Below are 21,274 nucleotides of genomic sequence, written 5' to 3'. Positions count from 1 at the left end.
AGCCTAACTCAGGAGGCAGAGGTAACTAACCATGCATGCCACTCTTGAGTTCCTCAGAGAAAAGGCTGGATTGTTTTTTAAAAAAAGTAAATAAATAACTAAAACAAATAACAACCAACTTTCTTAAGAAGGTAGGTCCAACCCAATGGACTTAAATGACAAGAAAGGGAGTTTTAACTGCACATTAGGAAGACGCTACTGACAGCGCGAGCTGTTGGATAGTGGAACAAGACTAACTTGGGAACTGCCGGACTCTCCTTCCTTAAGAGTGTGGACGGCTCTTGAATCAGGTATGCTAAAACAGCAGATCTCCTTCTGCTGTTGGACTAGATTGCTTTTGAGGTCCCTTCCTGCTCTTTGATTCTATGGAAGTTTGCATGTGCACACAAACACACAGATCGTTGGCATCGTGTATCACTAGCTTCTGAGATTTCACCCGGCTCTGCTCACATGTGCTCAAAGCTTTTCCTTGCAACCATAATGGCTAAAGGAGAGAGAGAGAGAGAGAGATGAAAGTTGAGTTTCTTTGGATGCTGTTTTCTGTGCCAAACTCCTCTTTCGCCTGAAGAGTGTGATCATGTGGCACATGCACAGCACCACATATGGATGTCTCTTTTGCAGGACGAGAAAAAGTGCTTCGTGTGCGACTCACGCCGGCCCTATCAGGCCTTGTCCAATCCTAACAGCCACCGCATTGAGAACGTGATCACTGCCTTTGCACTCAAACGCAAGAAGTCCTGGTGGCAGTCGGAGAATGGTAAGGAGTGGGGGTTTCATCTCTGCGAGGTTGCCACATGATTCGATTTTTACAAAGCGTGTGTTTACTTGCATACGTGTATATATATTTTTGCTTACTTGTATAGCAGGTTCTTTCAGCTACTTTAATAAACCTTTTCGACCTGAGCCATGAGGGCTAAAAACTTGGGCTTGGGTCCAAAGGTTCTCTTCCTCCACCAGAAAGCGTCTTCCTCTGTCGGAAGAAGAGCACCTTTGAGTCCGACGTTGTTTTTTCAGAAATGAGAAAAAATTGATCCTTGACATCACGCACTGGACTCCGCCATGTTGGAAACAGAAGTCCACAATTTGGGCTGTGAGGATGTTTCCTCCTCCCCGCTCTACATTTGCACCGTTTCTCATCAAAGTCTGCACACCCCACCCTATATGGTACATGTGTGTCATGCCAGGGACATTAAATGCCATGTTACACCAGGCAATCCTTCTTTGGAGGGACGTGAGTGTGTGTGTGTGTGTGTGTCCTTTCCTGCTCTAGGGGTTGTGTGTTGCCCTGTGACAAGCCTTGTCGCCTCACAGCTGGGTGAACTCGCTGTGCCCCGGTTACGTGAGCCTGCAGAGAGTGCTCTTTGTCTGGGACATGGCACGGCCGAGAGAGTGTCCCCAGAGCCCTGTTTCTTTCCTTTCTCTCCTACGCAGAGGAAATGCTGAATCATACCCAGCAGAGTCCCTTCTTTCCTGGACCTGGGCCAGGCGGGGGCGGCAGGCAACAGAGGGGCCTGCTACTTGCAAACTCGGTGCTGCTGGCAGTTGTGGGAGCCTTGGCTCTATCTAGCAGCCGGACCGTTTCCGTCCTGGGTCATTAGCATGGCGCTATGGACCCCCTTCCTAAAATCCGGTACCACCTGCACGAGGATTTTCTGCATTAATCTAGAACAGTCTTCAGCAACCTGGTTCTCTCCAGACGTTGTTGGACTGCAACCACCAGCAGCCCCAAACCAGCAATATATACTGTATATTCCTGCGTATAAGACTTTAACCCAGGAAAATCTTCTCAAAAGTGGGTAATTAAAACGGAGGTTCCCAGAGCTGAGTGCTATTGGATTGGCGAGGCCTGAAGCTGCCACATACTTACACTAGGCCTAACAGGGTGTTGGCTAGACTTCTTGGGTTTCCCCCGTTTTCCTGCATGAGGCAAGCTTGCTCCTTAGAAATGCACCTGCCACATACTACATAGCGAGGTCAGCAGTGGTGAGCAAACTTGTGCCCCGTCGGCTGAGAAACAAGCCCCTGAGAAGCATCTGAGAAACTCCTGAGCACAGTTTGAAAGCTGCTTCCTCGTGGAATGGAGTTTTGCTGGGGCCTCTAGCCCCGACCCCTCTCCTTATGTGTCTGTCTCTCCATTTTATTTTATTTTACAAAATTTTATTAGTTTTTCCAATTATTTTTAACAATCTCTATCACATGTAATTAACTATAAAAAAGACAGATACAAGATTCCCTGGGACCTTGGACTTCCATCCACCCTTACATGGTTTCCATATTTAACATTTCTTGCTGCACATTTTATAACCTCCATTCCACTTAACGTTCATCTCCTAAGTCTCTTGTTATCTTACAAGTGTCATTTAACTCCCGTTAAAGAGCTCAGCTGTTTACAGTGGTCTGTGTCTGTCTCTCCAGGTGTGGAGCAGGTGAGCATCCGCTTGGACCTGGAGGCCGAGTTCCACTTCACTCACCTCATCATGACATTCAAGGTACATCCCAGTTGGGAAGGGGTGGGCTTCTTCTCCAGTGGAGGGATCCACACTTCCTCAAGGACATCAGAAGAACCTTGTTGGCTCGGACCAAACGACCGTCAAGTCCAGAATTGCGTTCTTGCAGAGATTCTGACGAAAAGCCCACAAGCGGGATGTGAGAGCAAGAACGCCCTCTTGCCCGTGATCCTCAGCAACCGTAATAGTGCCTCTGATCATGGAGGTAATGTTGCGTAGAAGCCATAACCTGTTGGGTTAAACCCACAGCCTGTGCCAGGGCCTGTTGTGAGTAGGCACCTGGTCTTGGTCCGGGAATTGCAATGGCGTCAAGCAGGCTTCCGATACGCTGCTCTGCTTCGCCTCTCTGCTTCTTCCTGGCTTCAGCAGAGTATCTTTCAGCTGCATGGCAGTAAATCTCTCAGAGACGGCTTCTTCTAATCTAAGAAGCTTTATTATACAGCAGGGAGACAATAACTCAAGCCTGGAGAAAGCGACACATGTCAAATCTCCAAACGAAAGTAAAAAAACAGTTCACATACATCCGTACATGAACACACCCCAGTGATAGGGCGTCATTTTCCTGAGCTACTAACGCTGTAAGCTCTGGGTCTCCTCACAGGTATTGCAGCCATCATAACGGGTCAGCATCCTGAACATTAGCCACCATCCCCCGCAAAGCACGAGATCCTCGGGGAGCACGAGTGACCACCTGTTTCTGTGCTTCTCTGCCATCCTGTTCATTTCCTAACGGGGGGAGGAGCCATATAGCTCAGCGGTGGAGCACATCCTTTGCAAGGAAGCAGATGTCATCGTGGGGCTACACCACTCGCCCAATCTCTGTCTGGCTGAGTCTCCGCAGCACACGGGGATGGAGGGGGGGACGGGGACGAGCACAGCAAGGTTGCCTTGGTGCAAACGCCCTAGCAGGAGCTAGCTAGATTGTGTTTGCACCACACCAACCTTGCCGCCGACACATCCCTCCTGGTCTGCTGCAACAACTTAGCCAGGCAGAGGTCAGGTGAGCAGCAAACCCCCCACTATGCTGCTGGGCTTGTAGGCAGAAGGTCTCAGGTTCAATTCCCAGGTGAAAGGATCAGGTAGGAGGAGGTGGGAAAGGTCTCTGCCTGAGACCTGTAAGAGCTAGTGGTAGTCAGAGTGAGCATCAGTGGGCTAGGTGGAACGCTGCTCTGACTCTATATATTTTTATGTTCACATCAGAGAACATCTGCTGCCCTTGTTAGGTTCAGGCCAGATAGGACATTAGTCATGCGGTTTGTCCTTGCACGGGCAATTAAAAAGAAACGTATGACTTGCTGGGTCCGTTTGCAGCTGTGGTGTGGGAAGAAGGGTCTTTAACCTTTTCCCCTTGCCACAGTCCCAGTTGGAATTCCAGCCCCCACCAGCACCACATGCCTGCTGTTCGCAATGGAAAGAGAAGCTGCGGAGGAACGGGGGCGGATTTTTATGTTCGATTATATCCTGATGCCCCCAAACGGGGGGAGAAAATCAGAGGACGTTGTTGTGAAACTTTTTTGTCCCCCTGCGGGAATCAGCCGTGTTTAAATTAAACGAGGGGATGATTAAACCGGCATTTCCAAGAACATGCTCATAAACGCTTTGCTGTGTAACAAGTGATTTGTAGGGCGGCTCGCTCTTTTAATTTCAACTTCGCATGCAGCTGCGACTTCGTTTTGCCCGTGATTATTGCTCTCGTTTGTCCTCGCTTAAAAGATACAGGGCGGTAGCCAACCACTGCGTCCTGTTGGCGTGAGGATGAATGCTTGTGCAATGGGGTCCCCGCTCCTGCCTGCGCCCTCCCCAAATCTGCACCAGGTCGTTGGGAACCCTTCCCTATGCTATTGGAACCCACCCAATCCCATGGATGGATTCCTTGGAGTTTTTTCAGCAGAGAAGGGATGGCCATCTGCCATCGATGCTTTAGCTGAGATCCCTGCATTGCATTGCAGGGGGTCGGACTAGATGACTCCGGGGTCCCTTTCAACTTTCTATGGTTCTATGAGCCCCAGCCAGCAAGGCCATTGGTCAGAGATGATGGGAGATCTAGTCCAACCCATAGCATTGGAGGAGTTCCCAACCTTGGTCTAGGGGGCCATGTGTGCTCATCACATGGCAACTGGTGCATCAAGTGATGACCACGTATGAACGGGTTGCGTCATAGCTCTATCCTATTCCACCCCGACTTACTAGGTGATAGTTCTGGACGCATGCAAGGATCCCCATTTTCCTCTATGCCTTGCAGACCTTCCGGCCAGCAGCCATGTTGGTGGAGCGTTCGGCAGATTTTGGCCGCACCTGGCAGGTGTACCGCTACTTTGCCTACGACTGCGCTGCCTCCTTCCCCTCCGCCTCCCGGGGACCATTGCGGCGTGTGGACGATGTTGTCTGTGAGTCACGCTACTCGGACATTGAGCCCTCTACCGAGGGGGAGGTAGGTGAAAAAAGCAGGGCGTCTGGAGCAGTAGGATTACCTGTGGGGATGTCAGGGATGGGCTTGATGATGAGGAGTGGTGGGAGGTAGCAGTCCGGGAACCCCCAAGCTGAAGCCTCAGAGGAGGAAGGCTCAGAGCCCAGGAACTGGTGGTGGAACACCGAGGAGAGGTAAGGGGGAGAGAGGAATTGTTGGATGCTAAAGAAGCAACAGGCTTTAGTGAGCAACAGGAGCCTGTGACAGGGAGCAGCTCAGACACAGAGGCTGAAGCAGAGGAGGGGAGGGCAAGCCGCTGGTGGAAAATCCCAGGAATCTGCCTCTCCTGCTGCAACAAGCTCCTCTCCCTCGTTTTCTCCAAGGACACACAGGGTGATGCATAGGGTGGAACAGAGATTACAGGTGCCCTGTAGTTTGAGGCTGCTTGGGCAACATCCAGCAGAAAAGGAGACCGCCAATCCTGGACACTGCTCTATGGAGGCAAAACCTGTCTGGATGTGTTGCTGAGCAGTATGCCATTTTCTTGAATAAAAAAATAAACTACTGTACATTGCCAAACTTTGCATCTTGTGTGCTGACCTGCACCTGACCCAGCTCTGATGGGAGATGTTAGGGGGTTTGGGGTGGAGAGATGGGTTCAGCACCAAAAACACCATGTATGTTAGGACTGCCTCCTCCTTGTTGTAGAGGCCCAGGCCAAGGGCTGCAGGATGATGCTCTCATAAACTGGCTGTTGCCCCTTGCCTCTTTGCTGTTCTTCCTTGCTCCAGGTAATCTACAGAGTGCTGGATCCAGCTATCCACATCCGCGACCCCTACAGCCCCAAAATCCAGAGTGAGTCTCTCTCTGTGGTGTAGTGCCAGTGTGGTGTAGTGGTTAAGAGCGGTAGACTAGTAATCTGGGGAACTGGGTTCGCGTCTCCGCTCCTCCACATGGGTGACCTTGGGCTAGTCACACTTCTCTGAAGTCTCTCAGCCCCACTCACCTCACAGAGTGTTTGTTGTGGGGGAGGAAGGGAAAGGAGAATGTTAGCCGCTTTGAGACTCCTTCGGGTAGTGATAAAGCGGGATATCAAATCCAAACTCCTCCTGCTCCCCCTCCTCCTCCTCTCCTCCTCCTCCTCCTCCTCCTCCTCCTCTTCTTCTTCTTCTTCTTCTTCTTCTTCTTCTTCTTCTTCTTCTTCTTCTTCTTCTTCTTCTGTAAGAGGTGGTCCTGAGTGAGTCTCTCTGCAGGAGGGAGCCAGAGGAGGGAGGAGCTGGCTTAGGGCAGGGAGAGGCTGGGCATACCGTGTATTTGCCCCCCCCCCCAGGAGGAGTTGGATTCCCGGTGGACAAACGAGATTCTGACCTCCGAATGAGAGTAGAATCTTGGAAGGTTTCTGCTGCACCAAATATTTTCATCTTAATATGACTATAAATAAAAAGGTAAAGGGACCCCTGACTCTGGGGTTGTGCGCTCATCTCGCATTATTGGCCAAGGGAGCCGGCATATAGCTTCCAGGTCAATAAATAAATGATATATATATTACGGAGGCAGAACCCAGGCCCCAAAATTGCAGCAGTAATGTGTCACAACATTGTTTGGGCAAACCAAGCAAGAAACTTGTGATCGACTGCCGTAAAAACGGCACTACATGTGCACCCTGGGCTATTTGGTCCATTCCAGGAGCTCCCCTGCCATGAGCATACCAATGACCCTCCTTATAAACCCAGAGGTGTTTATAAACCGAGGTTCCACTGTATTGTGTTTGTCCTGCTGTGTATAATGTGTGTAGGTTTAATATATATTTTGCATGGTACGGTATGGGATGTTTTATATTATATATATATATATATATATATATATATATATATATATATATATATAGTATTTGTGAAGAATAAGCAATAAAGAATCAAACTATAAATAAAATAAAATACCCAGCAAAGATTCCCAGTCCCTAAGCAAGAGAAACATATACACAAATACCGTAGTTAACAGTTCCCTGGGATCCTAGTGTGGACGGCAGCTGGCCCTGCCTTTAATTCTATTTGGGGGCTGGTTAAATTTGGCCCTAGACAGATTTCTGCTTGGGCTGCTGCTACATTTAGCTGTGGTCTCTGATCTGTGTCTGTCTCTCTCTTTTTCTCTTTCTGTGTGTGGCTGGGAATCTGTTCCCGCTCCCCTCTCCCCTTGTCGTGGTGCGCATATTTCTGACCGGTCCTGGCCGATAGCTTGCAGGGGGCTTGCAACTCTTGATATTTATAGCGCACCAAGTAGCCCAACTTTTGAACCCCCAGCCGCAGCCGGCAAAGCTGTTTCCCAGTGAGGATGCTTCTCTCTCTGCCTGCCTTCTCACCCACTTCAACCTCTCTGCCCGCCAGATCTCCTGAAGGTCACCAACTTGCGGGTGAACTTGACCAAACTACACACGCTGGGAGATGACCTGCTGGATTCGCGGCGGGAGATCAAGGAGAAGTACTACTACGCCGTGTACGAGATGGTGCTGCGTGGGAACTGCTTCTGCTACGGGCACGCCTCGGAGTGTGCCCCCCTCGCCCGTAGCCCTGCTGACGTGGGGGGCATGGTAAGGCGCTATAAACACTCATGGCGCACACCGCACTTGATTAGGTGTGCCGACTCCCCCCTCCCCCCAACTTACTTGTTTGGTTTATTTATCGCCCTCCATCAAAAGATCTCGGGGCGGTTCACAAGATAAAAATAGCAAATAAATCATTGAAACAGAATTAAACAAAACAATAACCCCCTTCCCACAAACTCATTTTAAAGGCTGTAGGATAATCATCATCCAAAGGCCTGGTTGAAGTGGAATGTTTTCACCTAAAGATATGTAACGAAGGTGCTAGGTGAATCTCCCTGGGGAGAGCATTCCAGAAGCAAGGGAGCCACCACAGAAAAGGCCCACTCATCCCTTCAGTTTTTAAAGGCACTGAAGGGAGTTCCGCATTCTTGGGGCTGTCACTGAGTAGGCCCTCTCATGAGCCCCTGCCACTTGAATTTCCGAGAGCGGCGAAGCCATCGGGAGGGCCTTCTCTGCTGATCTTAATTCCCAGGCTGGTCTGTAGAGAAGGGTGGCGCTGTGGTCCAAACCACTGAGCCTCTTGGGCTTGCTGATCCAGGATGATGGGAGTTGGAGTCCAACGAGGGTACCAGGCTAAGGAAGCCTGCTTTAGCATTTCTCCTTCTGCTAGCTAAAGGCAGAGATGAGGAACTGTGCAGAGCTCTGAGTTTTTAGCCTCTGAGCACTGGAACATACTCATAATTTCCCCTAGCCTTTTGCGATTCCATCGAGCACATGCATGTTCAAGTTTATCTTAAGGACTAGAATCATAACCCAACTATTTATTGGGGCACCAACGTCGTGAAAAATATACATAAGCCAATGTGGCCTTTGTCCCCTGCATGGGGTGCAAGCATAACTTCTGTGGATGCATACCTGGGAAGGGTGCGGCATGCCCATGATGATGTAGGGTAGGGATGTCATGTGCAGTCTGGACGCAGGAGAGCAGGCAAAGACCCGCCCTCTTCCATTCACTGTGGGCGTGGCCTGGGTCTCCCTCTTTCTCCGCTCGTAGGTGCACGGCCGCTGCGTCTGCAAGCACAACACCAACGGGCTCAACTGTGAACAGTGCGACAACTTCTACCACGAGCTACCCTGGCGCCCGGCTGAGGGGCGGCGCACCAACGCATGCAAGAGTGAGTATCCAAGGAGGGAAGAGGGAAGCCAGGAGGAGCTTTGAGGCCTCCACAGGCAAAGCTGGAGTGAAGGGTTGCCGTGTGAGAAGGCAGTCATGGCTGGGAATGAGAGCCACCCTCCCGAAAAACCCATGAGGCGGATTTTTTCTACCGCCAGTCCCAATAGAAGGTGTCGCTTGAAAGACTGTACACCATCATATATTGGTGGAATTGCCGCTGCTACAGGTGCCACATAATGCCCGTTCCACATTTGTAAGAGCTCGGTTGTTTAGTGTGGCAGCACGTATACTTTGGAACTCCCTGCCTATTGAGGTCATTGCAGGGGTTGGACTAGATGACCCTTGGGTCCCTTCCAACTCTTAAATTCTATGGTTCTATGATAATATGATCAAGCAGGCCCCTTCACTGTATCCTTTTTGGCCCTGCTAGAAACAGTATTGTTTTGACAAGCCTACCCAGATGCTTAGAAAGTTGAAGTAATTTTAATCTGTTTATTACTATTATTTCAGTAGTAGTAGTAGTAATAATAATAATAATGATAATAATGATAATAATTTATATATCACCCGCCATCCAAAGATCACAGGGCAGTTTACAATATGAAAATACAAAAATACATAGCACAGTAACAAACAAAATAATACCAACCCCCAGTTTAAAATTGTTTAAAATTAGCCAAAGGCGTGGGAGAAGATGAATGTTTTTGCCTGGTGCCTAAAGATCTATCTGACAAAGGTGCCAGGCGAGCCACCCTGGGGAGAGCATTCCACAGGCAGGGAGCCACCACAGAAAAGGCCTGCTCATCCTTTCAGTTTTGAAAGGCTGCAAAGATATGGCGCTAGGCTTACATCCGTGGCAAGGGAGTTCCGCATTCTTGGGGCCATCACTGAGAAGGCCCTCTCACAAGCCACTGCCCCATGAATTTCCATCCGGAGGGTCTTCTCCGCTGATCTTAATTCCCAAGCTGGTCTGTAGAGAAGGAGATGCTCTTTCAGATACCTGGGGCTGAGGTCATTTAGGGATTCAGGTGGATTTGGGCGACGGGGGTTGGTGAGGCCAGGGCTTTGGACGTTGATTGCCGTCTCTCGACAGAGTGCAACTGCAACGAGCACTCCCACAAGTGCCACTTCGACATGGCCGTGTACCTGGCCACGGGCAACAGCAGCGGCGGGGTCTGCGACGACTGTCAGCACAACACCATGGGCCGCCACTGCCAGCTCTGCAAGCCCTTCTACTACAAGGACCCCACCAAAGACATCCGGGACCCCAGCGTGTGCCGCGGTGAGAGCCTGCCGACTGTATTGGGGCAGGTGGCTGGGTGGAAAGGTGGCTGGGGTCTGCATGTTTGCAGGGATGAAGGGATGCATGTTTCTTATGGAAAGGCTCCCTCTTTCAGTGCTAGGAAAGTAAGTGTGTGTGCTTCATAGGGTGCAAGTGCCTGGATCAGCTGATGGCTGTCCTGGCTCCCCATTCCCAGAACTGGACACAGTACTCCAGGTGAGGTCTGACCAGAGCAGAATACAGTGGTACTATCAAGGGAAGTAACGGTACCACTGTATTCTGCTCTGGTCAGACCTCACCTGGAGTACTGTGTCCAGTTCTGGGCACCACAGTTCAAGAAGGATACTGACAAGCTGGAACGTGTCCAGAGGAGGGCAACCAAAATGGGTCAAAGGCCTGGAAACGATGCCTTATGAGGAACGGCTTAGGGAGCTGGGTATGTTTAGCCTGGAGAAGAGAAGGTTAAGGGGTGATATGATAGCCATGTTCAAATATATCAAAGGATGCCATATAGAGGAGGGAGAAAGGTTGTTTTCTGCTGCTCCAGAGAAGCGGACACGGAGCAATGGATTCAAACTACAAGAAAGAAGATTCCACCTAAACATTAGGAAGAACTTCCTGACAGTAAGAGCTGTTCGGCAGTGCAATTTGCTGCCAAGGAGTGTGGTGGAGTCTCCTTCTTTGGAGGTCTTTAAGCAAAGGCTTGACAGGCATATGTCAAGAATGCTTTGATGGTGTTTCCTGCTTGGCAGGGGGTTGGACTGGATGGCCCTTGTGGTCTCTTCCAACTCTATGATTCTATGATTCCTGCAGAACAGGAACTTGAAGGAGGAGCCTTCCTGAGGGCTTTAAATGTTTAGGTTGCTGCGATGGATAATTTAAAACAATTCAGTTTATTGTATATAGCCAAAGTCCTTCACAATGAATAAGAGAGGGTCTAAGCATGGCATTCCTCTAAAATCAGACAGCGTAAGCTGTGGGTTAAACCACAGAGCCTAGCGCTTGCCGATCAGAAGTTTGGCGGTTCGAATCCTGCGACGGGATGAGCTCCCATTGCTCAGTCCCTGCTCCTGCCCACTAAGGAATGCGGCCCTTGGGTTGATAAAGGTTCCTCACTCCCTGCCTTCATCTCCTTACCTGGGCACATTTGAGCCAGGCCCCTTGACTCTACTTAACTGCTTAACTTTGCCCTCTGCGTAATTCCCACAGCTTCCAAAGACTATTGGCAAGTGGGTTTTGCTAGCAGAGCCTTTTTTAAAAACTCCTGTGCCTGGCCTTGGCATGTTCCCTCGAAAGCTCAAGGCTCCACTGTTCAGCAGCGGTGCGGAGCGTGAGAATCTGCAAAGGTGGCAAGCCTGGTGTCTGGTTTCGGAAGCAAATGTGGAGTTGCCAAAGCCGAAAGTTTCTATTTTGCATCAGCAGGAAGCCGTTTCCCCCTGCACCTGCGGGTTGGGTGCCTCCAAACAAAGTGCTCTTTCTTTGCTGCCGAGTTAGCAGAGGCTGTCTTTGCGCAGACACCACCGTGTGGTTTGCAGCAGAGCTTGCTGAGATTGAATGAGGGCGAGGTTTCTGGGCAGGCTTGAGGACTAGCACCCCTCTCTTCTCCTGCTTGGCAGGGGGTTGGACTGGAAGGCCCTTGTGGTCTCTTCCAGCTCTATGATTCTATGATTCAAGAGCGAAAACCAGGCACCCCCAAACTTCGGCCCTCCAGAAGTTTTGGACTACAATTCCCATCATCCCTGACCACTGGTCCCCTTAGCTAGGGATCATGGGAGTTGTAGGCCCAAACATCTGGAGGGCCGCAGTTTGGGGATGCCTGGCGAAAACGATTTAAGAACCTCAGCTCAGCACAGCAGACCCGCTTTCCCAAGAAGGGAACAGATCTCTTTCCAAGGGAGTGGGGTGGTTTCCCTTTCTTACTAGTTCAGATAGACAGGCTAGGGATTAGCGGCTTCCCTTTGCGCCTTTAATTGTGGGGTTTGCTCTGCGCCCGCCCCTGACAGCCTGCGACTGCGACCCCGACGGCACCCTCGACGGGGGGGTCTGCGACACCCACGACGACCCGGCGCTGGGGCTGATTGCTGGGCAGTGTCGCTGCAAGGAGCATGTGCAGGGAGTCCGCTGTGACAAGTGCAAGACTGGCTTCTTTGGACTCAACGCGGAGAACCCCCAAGGCTGCCAGCGTAGGTATCCCCAATGGGGTTTCCCTGGGCATATCCAGCTCCTTTTCTGAGCCATTTTGATGTGGTTGTGGGTGGGCTTGCTTAGCCAGGGCAGTGCACCGCGTAGACCACTGGTTCTCAAAGGGTGCGGTGCGCCACACCGGTCAAAGAAACATTTCAGTGTAACGTAACCCTACTCACTATGGGCCCTACCGAAGCAAACAGTCTAATTGCCCAACGTCTAAAAGATATCGAGCATCAGAACAACCTGGCCACTGCAAGGGAATTCTGCCCTTGGTATGTTCATTTCCCACCTTTCCATTTTGATTCTCTGGGCCCCATATCTGCACAAACTTATTATCCCGAAATACAGACGTGCTTTTACACTTGCAAGAGTGGATGTTTTGCCATCTGCCTGTACTTGAGGGTCGATTCCAAAAGATCCCCGCCTGAGAAACGTCTTTGCCCCGGTGGAGACGGCAGCACCGAAACAGTGGCGCCCGTCCTCCTGTCTTGCACTCTCTACAAGAGACCTGAGGAACGAGATCATCACCCCCACTCGTACTAACCATCCCAGGGCGCTGAACCACTGCCACAATGTCCTTTCTTCTATCAGATCAAAACGAGCAGATAACAGCAAAGGTTGCTAGGTTCATAGCAGGGGCAATCAGAATAAGGGCCACTAACTGACTGCTGATTCAGGACTTTAAATTGTGCTCTTATATCAAATTTCCTTTTCTGTGTACACTGTAATGTTTTATTGTTGCTATGGCCATTGGCTAATGCGAATAAAGTTTTATCTATCTTTCAGTGTAGTGTAATATAGTATTTTTAAAAAATAGTTTGCAGGGTATTTATTTATTTGTTCATTTATTTTATTGAATTTACAGGTGTATATGCCACCCTATACCCGGAGGTCTCAGGGCGGTTCACAGAACAAAATCAAAAATACAAAACCACAAAATGCATAAATAAAAATAAAAGCAACCCAATAGCCCCTCCCCCAAATATATATATATAGTTCTGATATCACCAATAACGGTTTGTCATCTTTGGGGTGAATTATAAGGGCTAAATGTTTTGCATTGTTTTAAAATCAAACAGATAGGGCATTCCAGTATTTCTGAAAGGAATGTCCTCTATAATGTATTTCTTCAAAACCTTGTGATAATTCATTATTACCACAAGACAAAGCTACCTGCTGAATATCTAACTGTTGAATATCTCAGTAAAGCAATCCTTGTGTTTTCACTGGCAATCAGTATAGAACAGTGATTATCTGCAAATCTTTTCAAAATCTTCCGTATCTTTTCAAAATTAGAGCATCAAGTGATACTGAGGACGATCGCAGGGTACATTTCCCAATGTATTTCCAATGTATTTCTTATCAATAAAAGTTTGGTGTGACGTGAGCAAGTTTTTATTCTGAAAATGTGGCCCAGAGAACCACGGGCATAGAGTGCAAGACAGGCTAACCACAAGCTGGCTAGACTTCAGCTCCCATCATTCTTGACTCTTGGGGCTGATGGGTCCAAAAATCTGGAAGGCACCAGGTTGGGGAAAGCTGGCACAAGGCTTTGACTGGGGAGACGTGTGCTCAAATCCCTGCACATTCCTGTAGCTCACTCTCAGGACAAAAGTCTATAAAAGTGTTAAAGACGTGATCTCATTTTTTTTAATCTGTTGGTTGCGGGCAACCCTGAACTCCTGTTTGAAGGAGGCGTGGGATGAAACCAGTGCTATTTTTCCAGAAAAGGAGGTGCCGGAATTCACCATGAACTCTTGTTCTCTTATCATCGCAATGACACCTACCTCAGAGGTGCCGGAACTGAGTTCCGGCGAGTTCCGGCCGAAAAAAAGCCCTGGGTGTAGCAAATCTGAGTGAGTGCATAAGTAATTCTGCAGATTGATGTTTGTTCCAGTTCAGCAGTAAAGAGCAGGATTTCTCTGATCTGTGCCTAGGAATAACAGGACAAGTGTGGATGAGCCCAGAGTCAAGTGGATCATCTCTCTCTGCTGGCTGGCACTTTCAACTCTTAATAGGTTCACGAGAGAAGGCTTGCCCTTGCAGAAGCCATGGCGCTGCTTCAGCAAGGCTTGTTCTTCTATGCACTTGGTTATTTTTGTCTTTAACCCACCAGGCTGCCAGTGTGACCCCCGGGGCACAGTGCAGGACGGGCCCCAATGCGACGCCATCGCAGGCGACTGCTTCTGCAAACGTTTGGTGACCGGGCGCAGCTGCAACCAATGCCTGGTGAGTAACAGGCTGCCCTGCTCCCCCCCCCCACACACTTGCCTTTGCTTGTGTCTCCTCCCCCCCCCCCGGCTGATACATACTTGTGTCTCTTTTTTTTCAGCCGGAACACTGGGCTCTGAGCCCTGACATTCATGGCTGCCGGCCTTGCGACTGTGACGTAGGGGGTGCCCACGACAACCAGTAAGGGGGCCCTGGAGAGAGCGTCCTGGGTGGGTGGGGGAGGCTGAGGAAGGTAGGATTGGGAGCACGATCCCAACAAGGGGCCCTTGAGGAGGGAGGGTGGGATAGAAACCCAATAAGCAATACCATAGACCAAAGTTCTAGTTGTAGGTAGGTAGCCGTGTTGGTCTGATGTAGTCGAAACAAAATAAAAAAAATCCTTCCAGCAGCACCTTAAAGACCAACTAAGTTTTTTTTTTGTATGAGCTTTCGTGTGCATGCACACTTCTTCAGATACACTGAAATAGAAGTCCCCAGGCGCTTATATGTAGAGAAAGGGTGGGGAGGGGTATCACTCAGAAGGGTAGTGGAAATGGGTGATTGACTGACTGATAGCTGTTGACGACTGTAAACGACTGCAAATGGTCTTGCATGAAAAAGCAAGGGGTGAGATGGCTGAAGATCGCTTTATCACAGGCATCCCCAAACTTCGGCCCTCCAGATGTTTTGGACTACAATTCCCATCTTCCCCGACCACTGGTCCTGTTAGCTAGGGATCATGGGTGTTGTAGGCCAAAACATCTGGAGGGCCGCAGTTTGGAGATGCCTGCTTTATCATGTATAATGAGATAAGAATCCAACGTCTCTGTTCAAGCCAGGTCTCTCCATGGTTTTAAGCTTGGTGATAAGTTGCAATTCAGCAACTTCTCTTTCCAGTCTATTTCTGAAATTCTTTTGTAGTAAGACAGCTACTTTGAGATCTTGTATAGAATGTCCTGGGAGATTGAAGTGTTCTCCTACTGTTTTCTCTGTCTTGTAATTCCTGATGTCAGATTTATAGACCAAAATGTGGCCTTTGCAAATCAGCTGAGGAGCAATCTCTTTATTGAATTTCTACCTCCCCCTCTTTGCTGGAGAACTCGAGGCAGCAAGCAATGGGGTTCCCAGGCAGCCCACCATATAGACACTGGCCCAAACTGAACTTGCTTAGCTTTACTTAGCAAGGGAGCAACCCCCAGCGCCTTCCATTGAAAACCCTTTAGCTTGGTACCAGAGGAGATGGGGGGAAATGATTTGGGGCTGTATTTCGAGGTGGACCTAGTTAATTTGCACTTTCCAAAACAATAGCGGACTGAAACGCAGGCACCTTTCAAAATCTGCATTTCTCCAAACTCTACGCCGCAGTTCTCCGAGCGAGTAATGTGTGTAAAAACGTACATGCTGTGGGGGAATTGTGCCTAATGAACGCGTTTAAGGAGGGGGGTGGGAATTGCTTTTCAAAAATGTGTCTATTGGCCAAAAGTGTATGTTGGGAGAAATTCATCAATGAATTTTCACGAGGACTTGAAAAAAGCCGATTTGGAAATGTGGAGAACGGAACGTAAACGTAAGTGAAATAGAAAAATTTGCCCATCCCTGTGCAGTAGGCGGGCGAGCATGCTCTCATAGGCTAGAACCGCCTTCCCCGTTTGAGCCTCCCGCGCTACCTTGCTGCAGGTGTGCCATGGAGACGGGGCAGTGCCGCTGCCGCGGCCACATGGTGGGCAGGCAATGCAGCCAAGTGCAGACCGGCTACTACCACACCGCATTGGACCATTATACATATGAAGCGGAAGAGGCACGGCTTCTCCAGGTGAGGACGTGGGCCTGCAGTTGCTCAATTGTAGGGGTGTAGGAAAGTGTTCTCTGCTGAGTACCGACAGTAGTGTCTAACCTGACCAGCAGCGGCTCTCCAGGGTTTCGTAGAGTTGGAGGGTCATCTAGTCCAACCCCGTCTGGATGGCTGGGGCTGATGGGAGTTGTAGTCCAACAGCATTAGCACCAAGTCATCAACAACAAACTAACTAACTAACTAACTAACTAACTAAGAGAAGCACAAAGTCTTACTGATCTTTCTCTTGGCAGGGAGCTGAAGTAATAGAGCGCGTGCACCTCACGGGCCACCCAGCTACATGGACAGGGCTGGGGTTTGCCCGGGTGCTGGAGGGCGCTGTCGTGGAGTTCCAGGTCAACAATGTGCCCTTCTCCATGGAGTATGACATTCTGCTGCGCTATGAGCCTCAGGTGCCTCTGCTATTGCCTACCGTCCTACTATTCTGCTGCTCCATTCATAAACAAACGGGGTGTGGGGGTGTGTGCAGTTTGGGCTTCACATATATGAATCCAGATATCAAACTCTTTAACGAAGCACTCAGAGCTTTACATGAAATTCAGAGCAAGTATTTCTCAGGGGAATAAATAAAGTTTCGCCTCTGCCCCGCTGCTTTCCCCTGTAAAACCTGCTCCTTAGCACTAAACCGTGGGTTTTCCTGGGGAAAAGTGGCAGGCAAAAGGACATGTGGATGAGGCCTCAGTCATATCCATCCATTTCAATGGGTCTACTCTGAGTAAAGCTTAGCTGAATATCACCCAATAGGTCAGCGACATACGAAGCTTTAGCAATAAATACTATATTCCAGTTAAGAAGTCCAATCCCAGAATTCGGCTTTCCGGAGTTCAGAATGTTCTGAGCTTCAGCTTGAAGAAATGTAAACTTTGAAATTGTTCGGAATTCCCTGAGTTCCCAAATCTTCCAGGTCTGTTCTGGATTTCAAGGCTCTTGAGGATTTCAAGGCAGGTTTCTCTCCCCACCCGGCCTGGAGATTCCCGGGATGGAAGCTGAGACCTTCTGCACTCAGCTATGGCTGTTCTCCCTAAAACTAAAACTAAAACAAAACACACCTTAAAGGCTGTTTCTGAGGGGGTGCCATCTTAGTCTTGGCCTGCCTCCACATCTCATGCAGCCACACTGTAAGTCCTCCTTTTCCCTCAGCTTCCAGGAAAGTGGGAAGAGGTGAAAGTGTCTGTGGTCCGGCCTGGACCCATCCCCACCAGCAGCCCCTGTGGAAACACCATCCCTACGGACGATGTCATGACAACGGCTCTGCCACCCTCATCCCGGTGAGTGATGAAAAACAAACAATGCTCCCCTCTCCCCCCTTCTCTTTCCCCACCTCTCTTTCCCTCTCCCCCCCCCCACCAGCCTTATACTGTATACAACCATAGCTGCCAAGTCTCCCGTTTTCCCTGGGAAATCCCCGTTTTTCCAGCTGTTCCTTGCTGAAAAAACGGATTTTTTTGTTTTTCCCCGGTTTATTCTGGTGCGGCGGCCATTTTGGAACTGGGCGGAGCATGCTCAGAAGCGACTTTTGATGCTGCTCTGCCCAGTTCCAAAATGGCTGCAGTGCGACTTCTGGCGCGGCGGCCATTTTGGTACTGGGCAAAGCAGCATCAAAAGTCACTTCTGAGCATGCTCCGCCCAGTTCCAAAATGGCGGCAGCGCTACCTCTGGTCTGCTATTTCCGGCCCGGTCCCTTATTTCTCTGACAGCAACTTGGCAGGTATGTATACAACATTCATGTATCCCATTTAATATAACTGATCTGTAGAAATGACTTTATAATCTGAAAACAGAGACGATGTACACTGGTACCTCGGTTCTCGAGCGCAATCCATTCCGGAAGACCGTTCAAGTTCCGAAATGTTCAAAAACCGAGGTGCAAAGGGTGGTCTGCAAATTTCATTGAGAAAATTGAGAAACACGTTCGACTTCCGGGGCGTGTTCAAAAACGGAAGCATTTACTTCTGGGTTTTCGGCGTTCAAGTCTCGAAACATCCGTCAACAGAAACGTTCGAGAATCGAGGTCCCACTTGTATGTTCTTTCGTAAACCCAATAAAATCTTTAATAAAAGCAATTTTAAAAACCAACCAACCAGGAATTAGTGGTCTCACCCTAGGAGAACTTCCCTTCCCTGCCTCTCACACAGGCTCCTTCCAGAGCTCTGCTGAAATCAGAAGCACCTTCCCATCCGTCACAGGGGACAAAGCAGGCTACCTAGATGTCCCAGTCACTGGGGCAGACGCCATTTAGTTCTATTTGGGGGCTGGTTAAATTTGGCCCTAGACAGATTTCTGCTTGGGCTGCTGCTAAATCTAGCAGCCGCCATAGGATCAATTCAATTACAATTTTATTTACGGTCACAGACCAGCTCACATACAGAATCAAAAATCATAAAACTCAATGATGTAGCCTTAAAATTGACACAGCAGGGGCGGTACACGTGTATATATTACAGCATTTAGAATATGTAAATTAAAACTGGGTCGCTAAAATATAGCCTAAAATTGCCGTTGGGGGGCCTTGATCATTGTGGTGACACCGCTTGTTCCCTGAGTTTTATGGCAGTCGCACAAAATTTGGCTACTTTTATCGTAATCTCAGGGTCATTATCTTCTACAAGGAATTTTAGGCATTGGGATTCGGATTCATTTGAGAATTTTTGCGTAACAGGAGAAATTAAAACCCGGCGTATGTAACTGTAGAAACGGCAGCATAATAATAATAATAATAATAATAATAATAATAATAATAATAATTTTATTTATACCCCGCCCATCTGGCTGGGTTTCCCCAGCCACTCTGGGCGGCTTCCAACAGAAAAATAAAACACAGTAATCTATTAAACATTAAAAGCCTCCCTGAAGCGTAATAAAACGTGGGAGGCAGTTTCTACCTCGGAAATACCGCAGGGGCAGACTCGTTACACATATGGTTTACCTGTGAATCTTCCCTGCAGTAAAGCAGATGGCAGTACATTAAATCTATCAAGGGTAAATGCCCGTCTGTATTTAGGTATTTGACAAATACTTTGCTGGGGGAAATCCTCTCCCATTATCTTTTATGGCAGGGTGTTTATTCATCTCGCTCACATGGCATTGCGCTTCCACACCCCAAACTCGTTGGCAGATTCTTGCTCTTGCTTCCTCGTAGCCTGCAGCTATCAAGGCCTGTGAGGAGGATCCCAAGTCTCTTAGCTTTTCGTACTTTCCATTTGGATCGGTAGGAAATCCAGAAGGGTTAATTAAGGGTGCCAACCCAACAAGGGAAAAAATAAGTGGTTCAGTGAATCATAGAATCATAGAGTTGGAAGAGACCACAAGGGCCATCCAGTCCAACCCCCTGCCAAGCAGGAAACACCATCAAAGCATTCTTGACATATGCCTGTCAAGCCTCTGCTTAAAGACCTCCAAAGAAGGAGACTCCACCACACTCCTTGGTAGCAAATTCCACTGCCGAACAGCTCTTACTGTCAGGAAGTTCTTCCTAATGTTTAGGTGGAAGCTTCTTTCTTGTAGTTTGAATCCATTGCTCCGTGCCCGCTTCTCTGGAGCAGCAGAAAACAACCTTTCTCCCTCCTCCATATGACATCCTTTCATATATTTGAACATGGCTATCATATCACCCCTTAACCTTCTCTTCTCCAGGCTAAACATACCCAGCTCCCTAAGCCGTTCCTCATAAGGCATCATTTCCAGGCCTTTGACCATTTTGGTTGCCCTCTTCTGGACACGTTCCAGCTTGTCAGTATCCTTCTTGATGTGGTAGAATTGGTGGTTCAGTGGTAGAATTCTCGCCTGCCATAGGATCATCACACACAGCAAAAAATAATAATGCCGGCCCCTCCGCTCCTCTTTGCTGTAAACGGGCCCTTTCTTGTTCTGTAGGCTTGTGGTGCTGCCCCAGCCAGTCTGTCTGGAGCAAGGGCTCAGCTACACCATCCGGGTAGAGTTCACCCGCTACGGAGGACGTGACCATTTGCAAGGGGCTGCGGTGCTGCTGGACTCTGTAAGTACTGAGACTCCGGTTGCATCTTCTGTAGGGGGAACCGTGGCCTGCTGCAAATAACACCTCCTCTCTGCCTCCCTCTCGCTCCCCTCCCTGCTCAGCTGGTCCTGATGCCGCGCTATTCCTCCCTGGAGATGTTCATCGCCGGGGACGCCGCCTCCATCGCCCGCAAGGAGACCTTTGAGCGCTACCGCTGCACCCAGCAGGCTCAGCCCGTGGTTAAGGCGCCGACGCCGGAGCCTTGCATCACCTTGCTCACCAGCATGTCGGCCATCATCCACCAGGGGGCGCTGCGTGAGTGTTAAAAACAAGCAACTACAGTGGTACCTTGGTTTACAAACTTAATCCGTTCCGGAATTCCATTCCTAAACCAAAGCGTTCTTAAACCATAGCAGCGGGGGACTCAATTTACAAATGGAACACACTCAACAGGAAGCGGAACATGTTCTGCTTCCAAGGCAAAGTTCACAAACCAAAACACCTACTTCTGGGATTGCATCATTCTTAATCCAAGTTGTTCGTAAACTAAAGGTAAAGGGACCCCTGACCATTAGGTCCAGTCGCAAACGACTCTGGTGTTGCGGCGCTCATCTCATGTTGTTGGCCGAGGGAGCCGGCGTACAGCTTCCACGTCATGTGGCCAGCATGACTAAGCCGCTTCTGGCAAACCAGAGCAGCACACGGAAACGCCGTTTACCTTCCCGCCGGAGTGGTACCTATTTATCTACTTGCACTTTGACGTGCTTTCAAACTGCTAGGACCGAGCAACAGGAGCTCACCCCAACGCGGGGATTTGAACCGCCGACCTTCTGATCGGCAAGCCCTAGGCTCTGTGGTTTAACCCACAGGAAAGCTGTTCTTAAACCAAGGTACCACTGTACGACCAAGTCACCATGCAATACATCCTTACTGCACAGGTAGACCAGGAATGGGGTACCTGTGGCCCTTCAGACTCAAACTCCCATCAGCCCCAGCCAGTGTAGCCAGTGGCCAGGGGTAAGGGGAGCTATAGTCCACAGGTTGCAGTAGAGGCTTTCTCTCGCCCTAGCAAGCAATGGAAATGTTTCCAAGTGCTACAGGGGGTTGAGGGTGAGCTGAGAGAGGTGGTACCCAAAAGG

The 21,274-nt window shown here is 49.3% G+C and overlaps 1 protein-coding gene across 1 annotated transcript in view; it reads left to right on the top strand.

The window, feature by feature from the left end:
• The window catches only part of LAMB2 (laminin subunit beta 2), a 55,810-nt gene that overhangs the window by 10,205 nt on the left and 24,331 nt on the right, over positions 1-21,274 (top strand). The window contains exons 3-17 of the mRNA XM_035106866.3: positions 622-757; positions 2,416-2,489; positions 4,750-4,938; positions 5,706-5,769; positions 7,299-7,501; positions 8,511-8,631; positions 9,724-9,912; positions 11,916-12,095; positions 14,216-14,328; positions 14,432-14,511; positions 15,988-16,123; positions 16,396-16,554; positions 17,303-17,430; positions 20,036-20,156; positions 20,258-20,450. Coding sequence (XP_034962757.1) covers positions 622-757; positions 2,416-2,489; positions 4,750-4,938; positions 5,706-5,769; positions 7,299-7,501; positions 8,511-8,631; positions 9,724-9,912; positions 11,916-12,095; positions 14,216-14,328; positions 14,432-14,511; positions 15,988-16,123; positions 16,396-16,554; positions 17,303-17,430; positions 20,036-20,156; positions 20,258-20,450 — 2,086 coding nt within the window. The remainder of the gene's footprint in view (positions 1-621; positions 758-2,415; positions 2,490-4,749; positions 4,939-5,705; positions 5,770-7,298; positions 7,502-8,510; positions 8,632-9,723; positions 9,913-11,915; positions 12,096-14,215; positions 14,329-14,431; positions 14,512-15,987; positions 16,124-16,395; positions 16,555-17,302; positions 17,431-20,035; positions 20,157-20,257; positions 20,451-21,274) is intronic.

Source organism: Zootoca vivipara, chromosome 2, assembly GCF_965207765.1.
Source record: "Zootoca vivipara chromosome 2, rZooViv2.hap1.1, whole genome shotgun sequence".
In the NCBI taxonomy this organism is placed as follows: Eukaryota; Metazoa; Chordata; class Lepidosauria; order Squamata; family Lacertidae; genus Zootoca; species Zootoca vivipara.
Note: the sequence above shows the minus strand (reverse complement) of the source record. Positions and strands in the feature narration are given on the sequence as shown.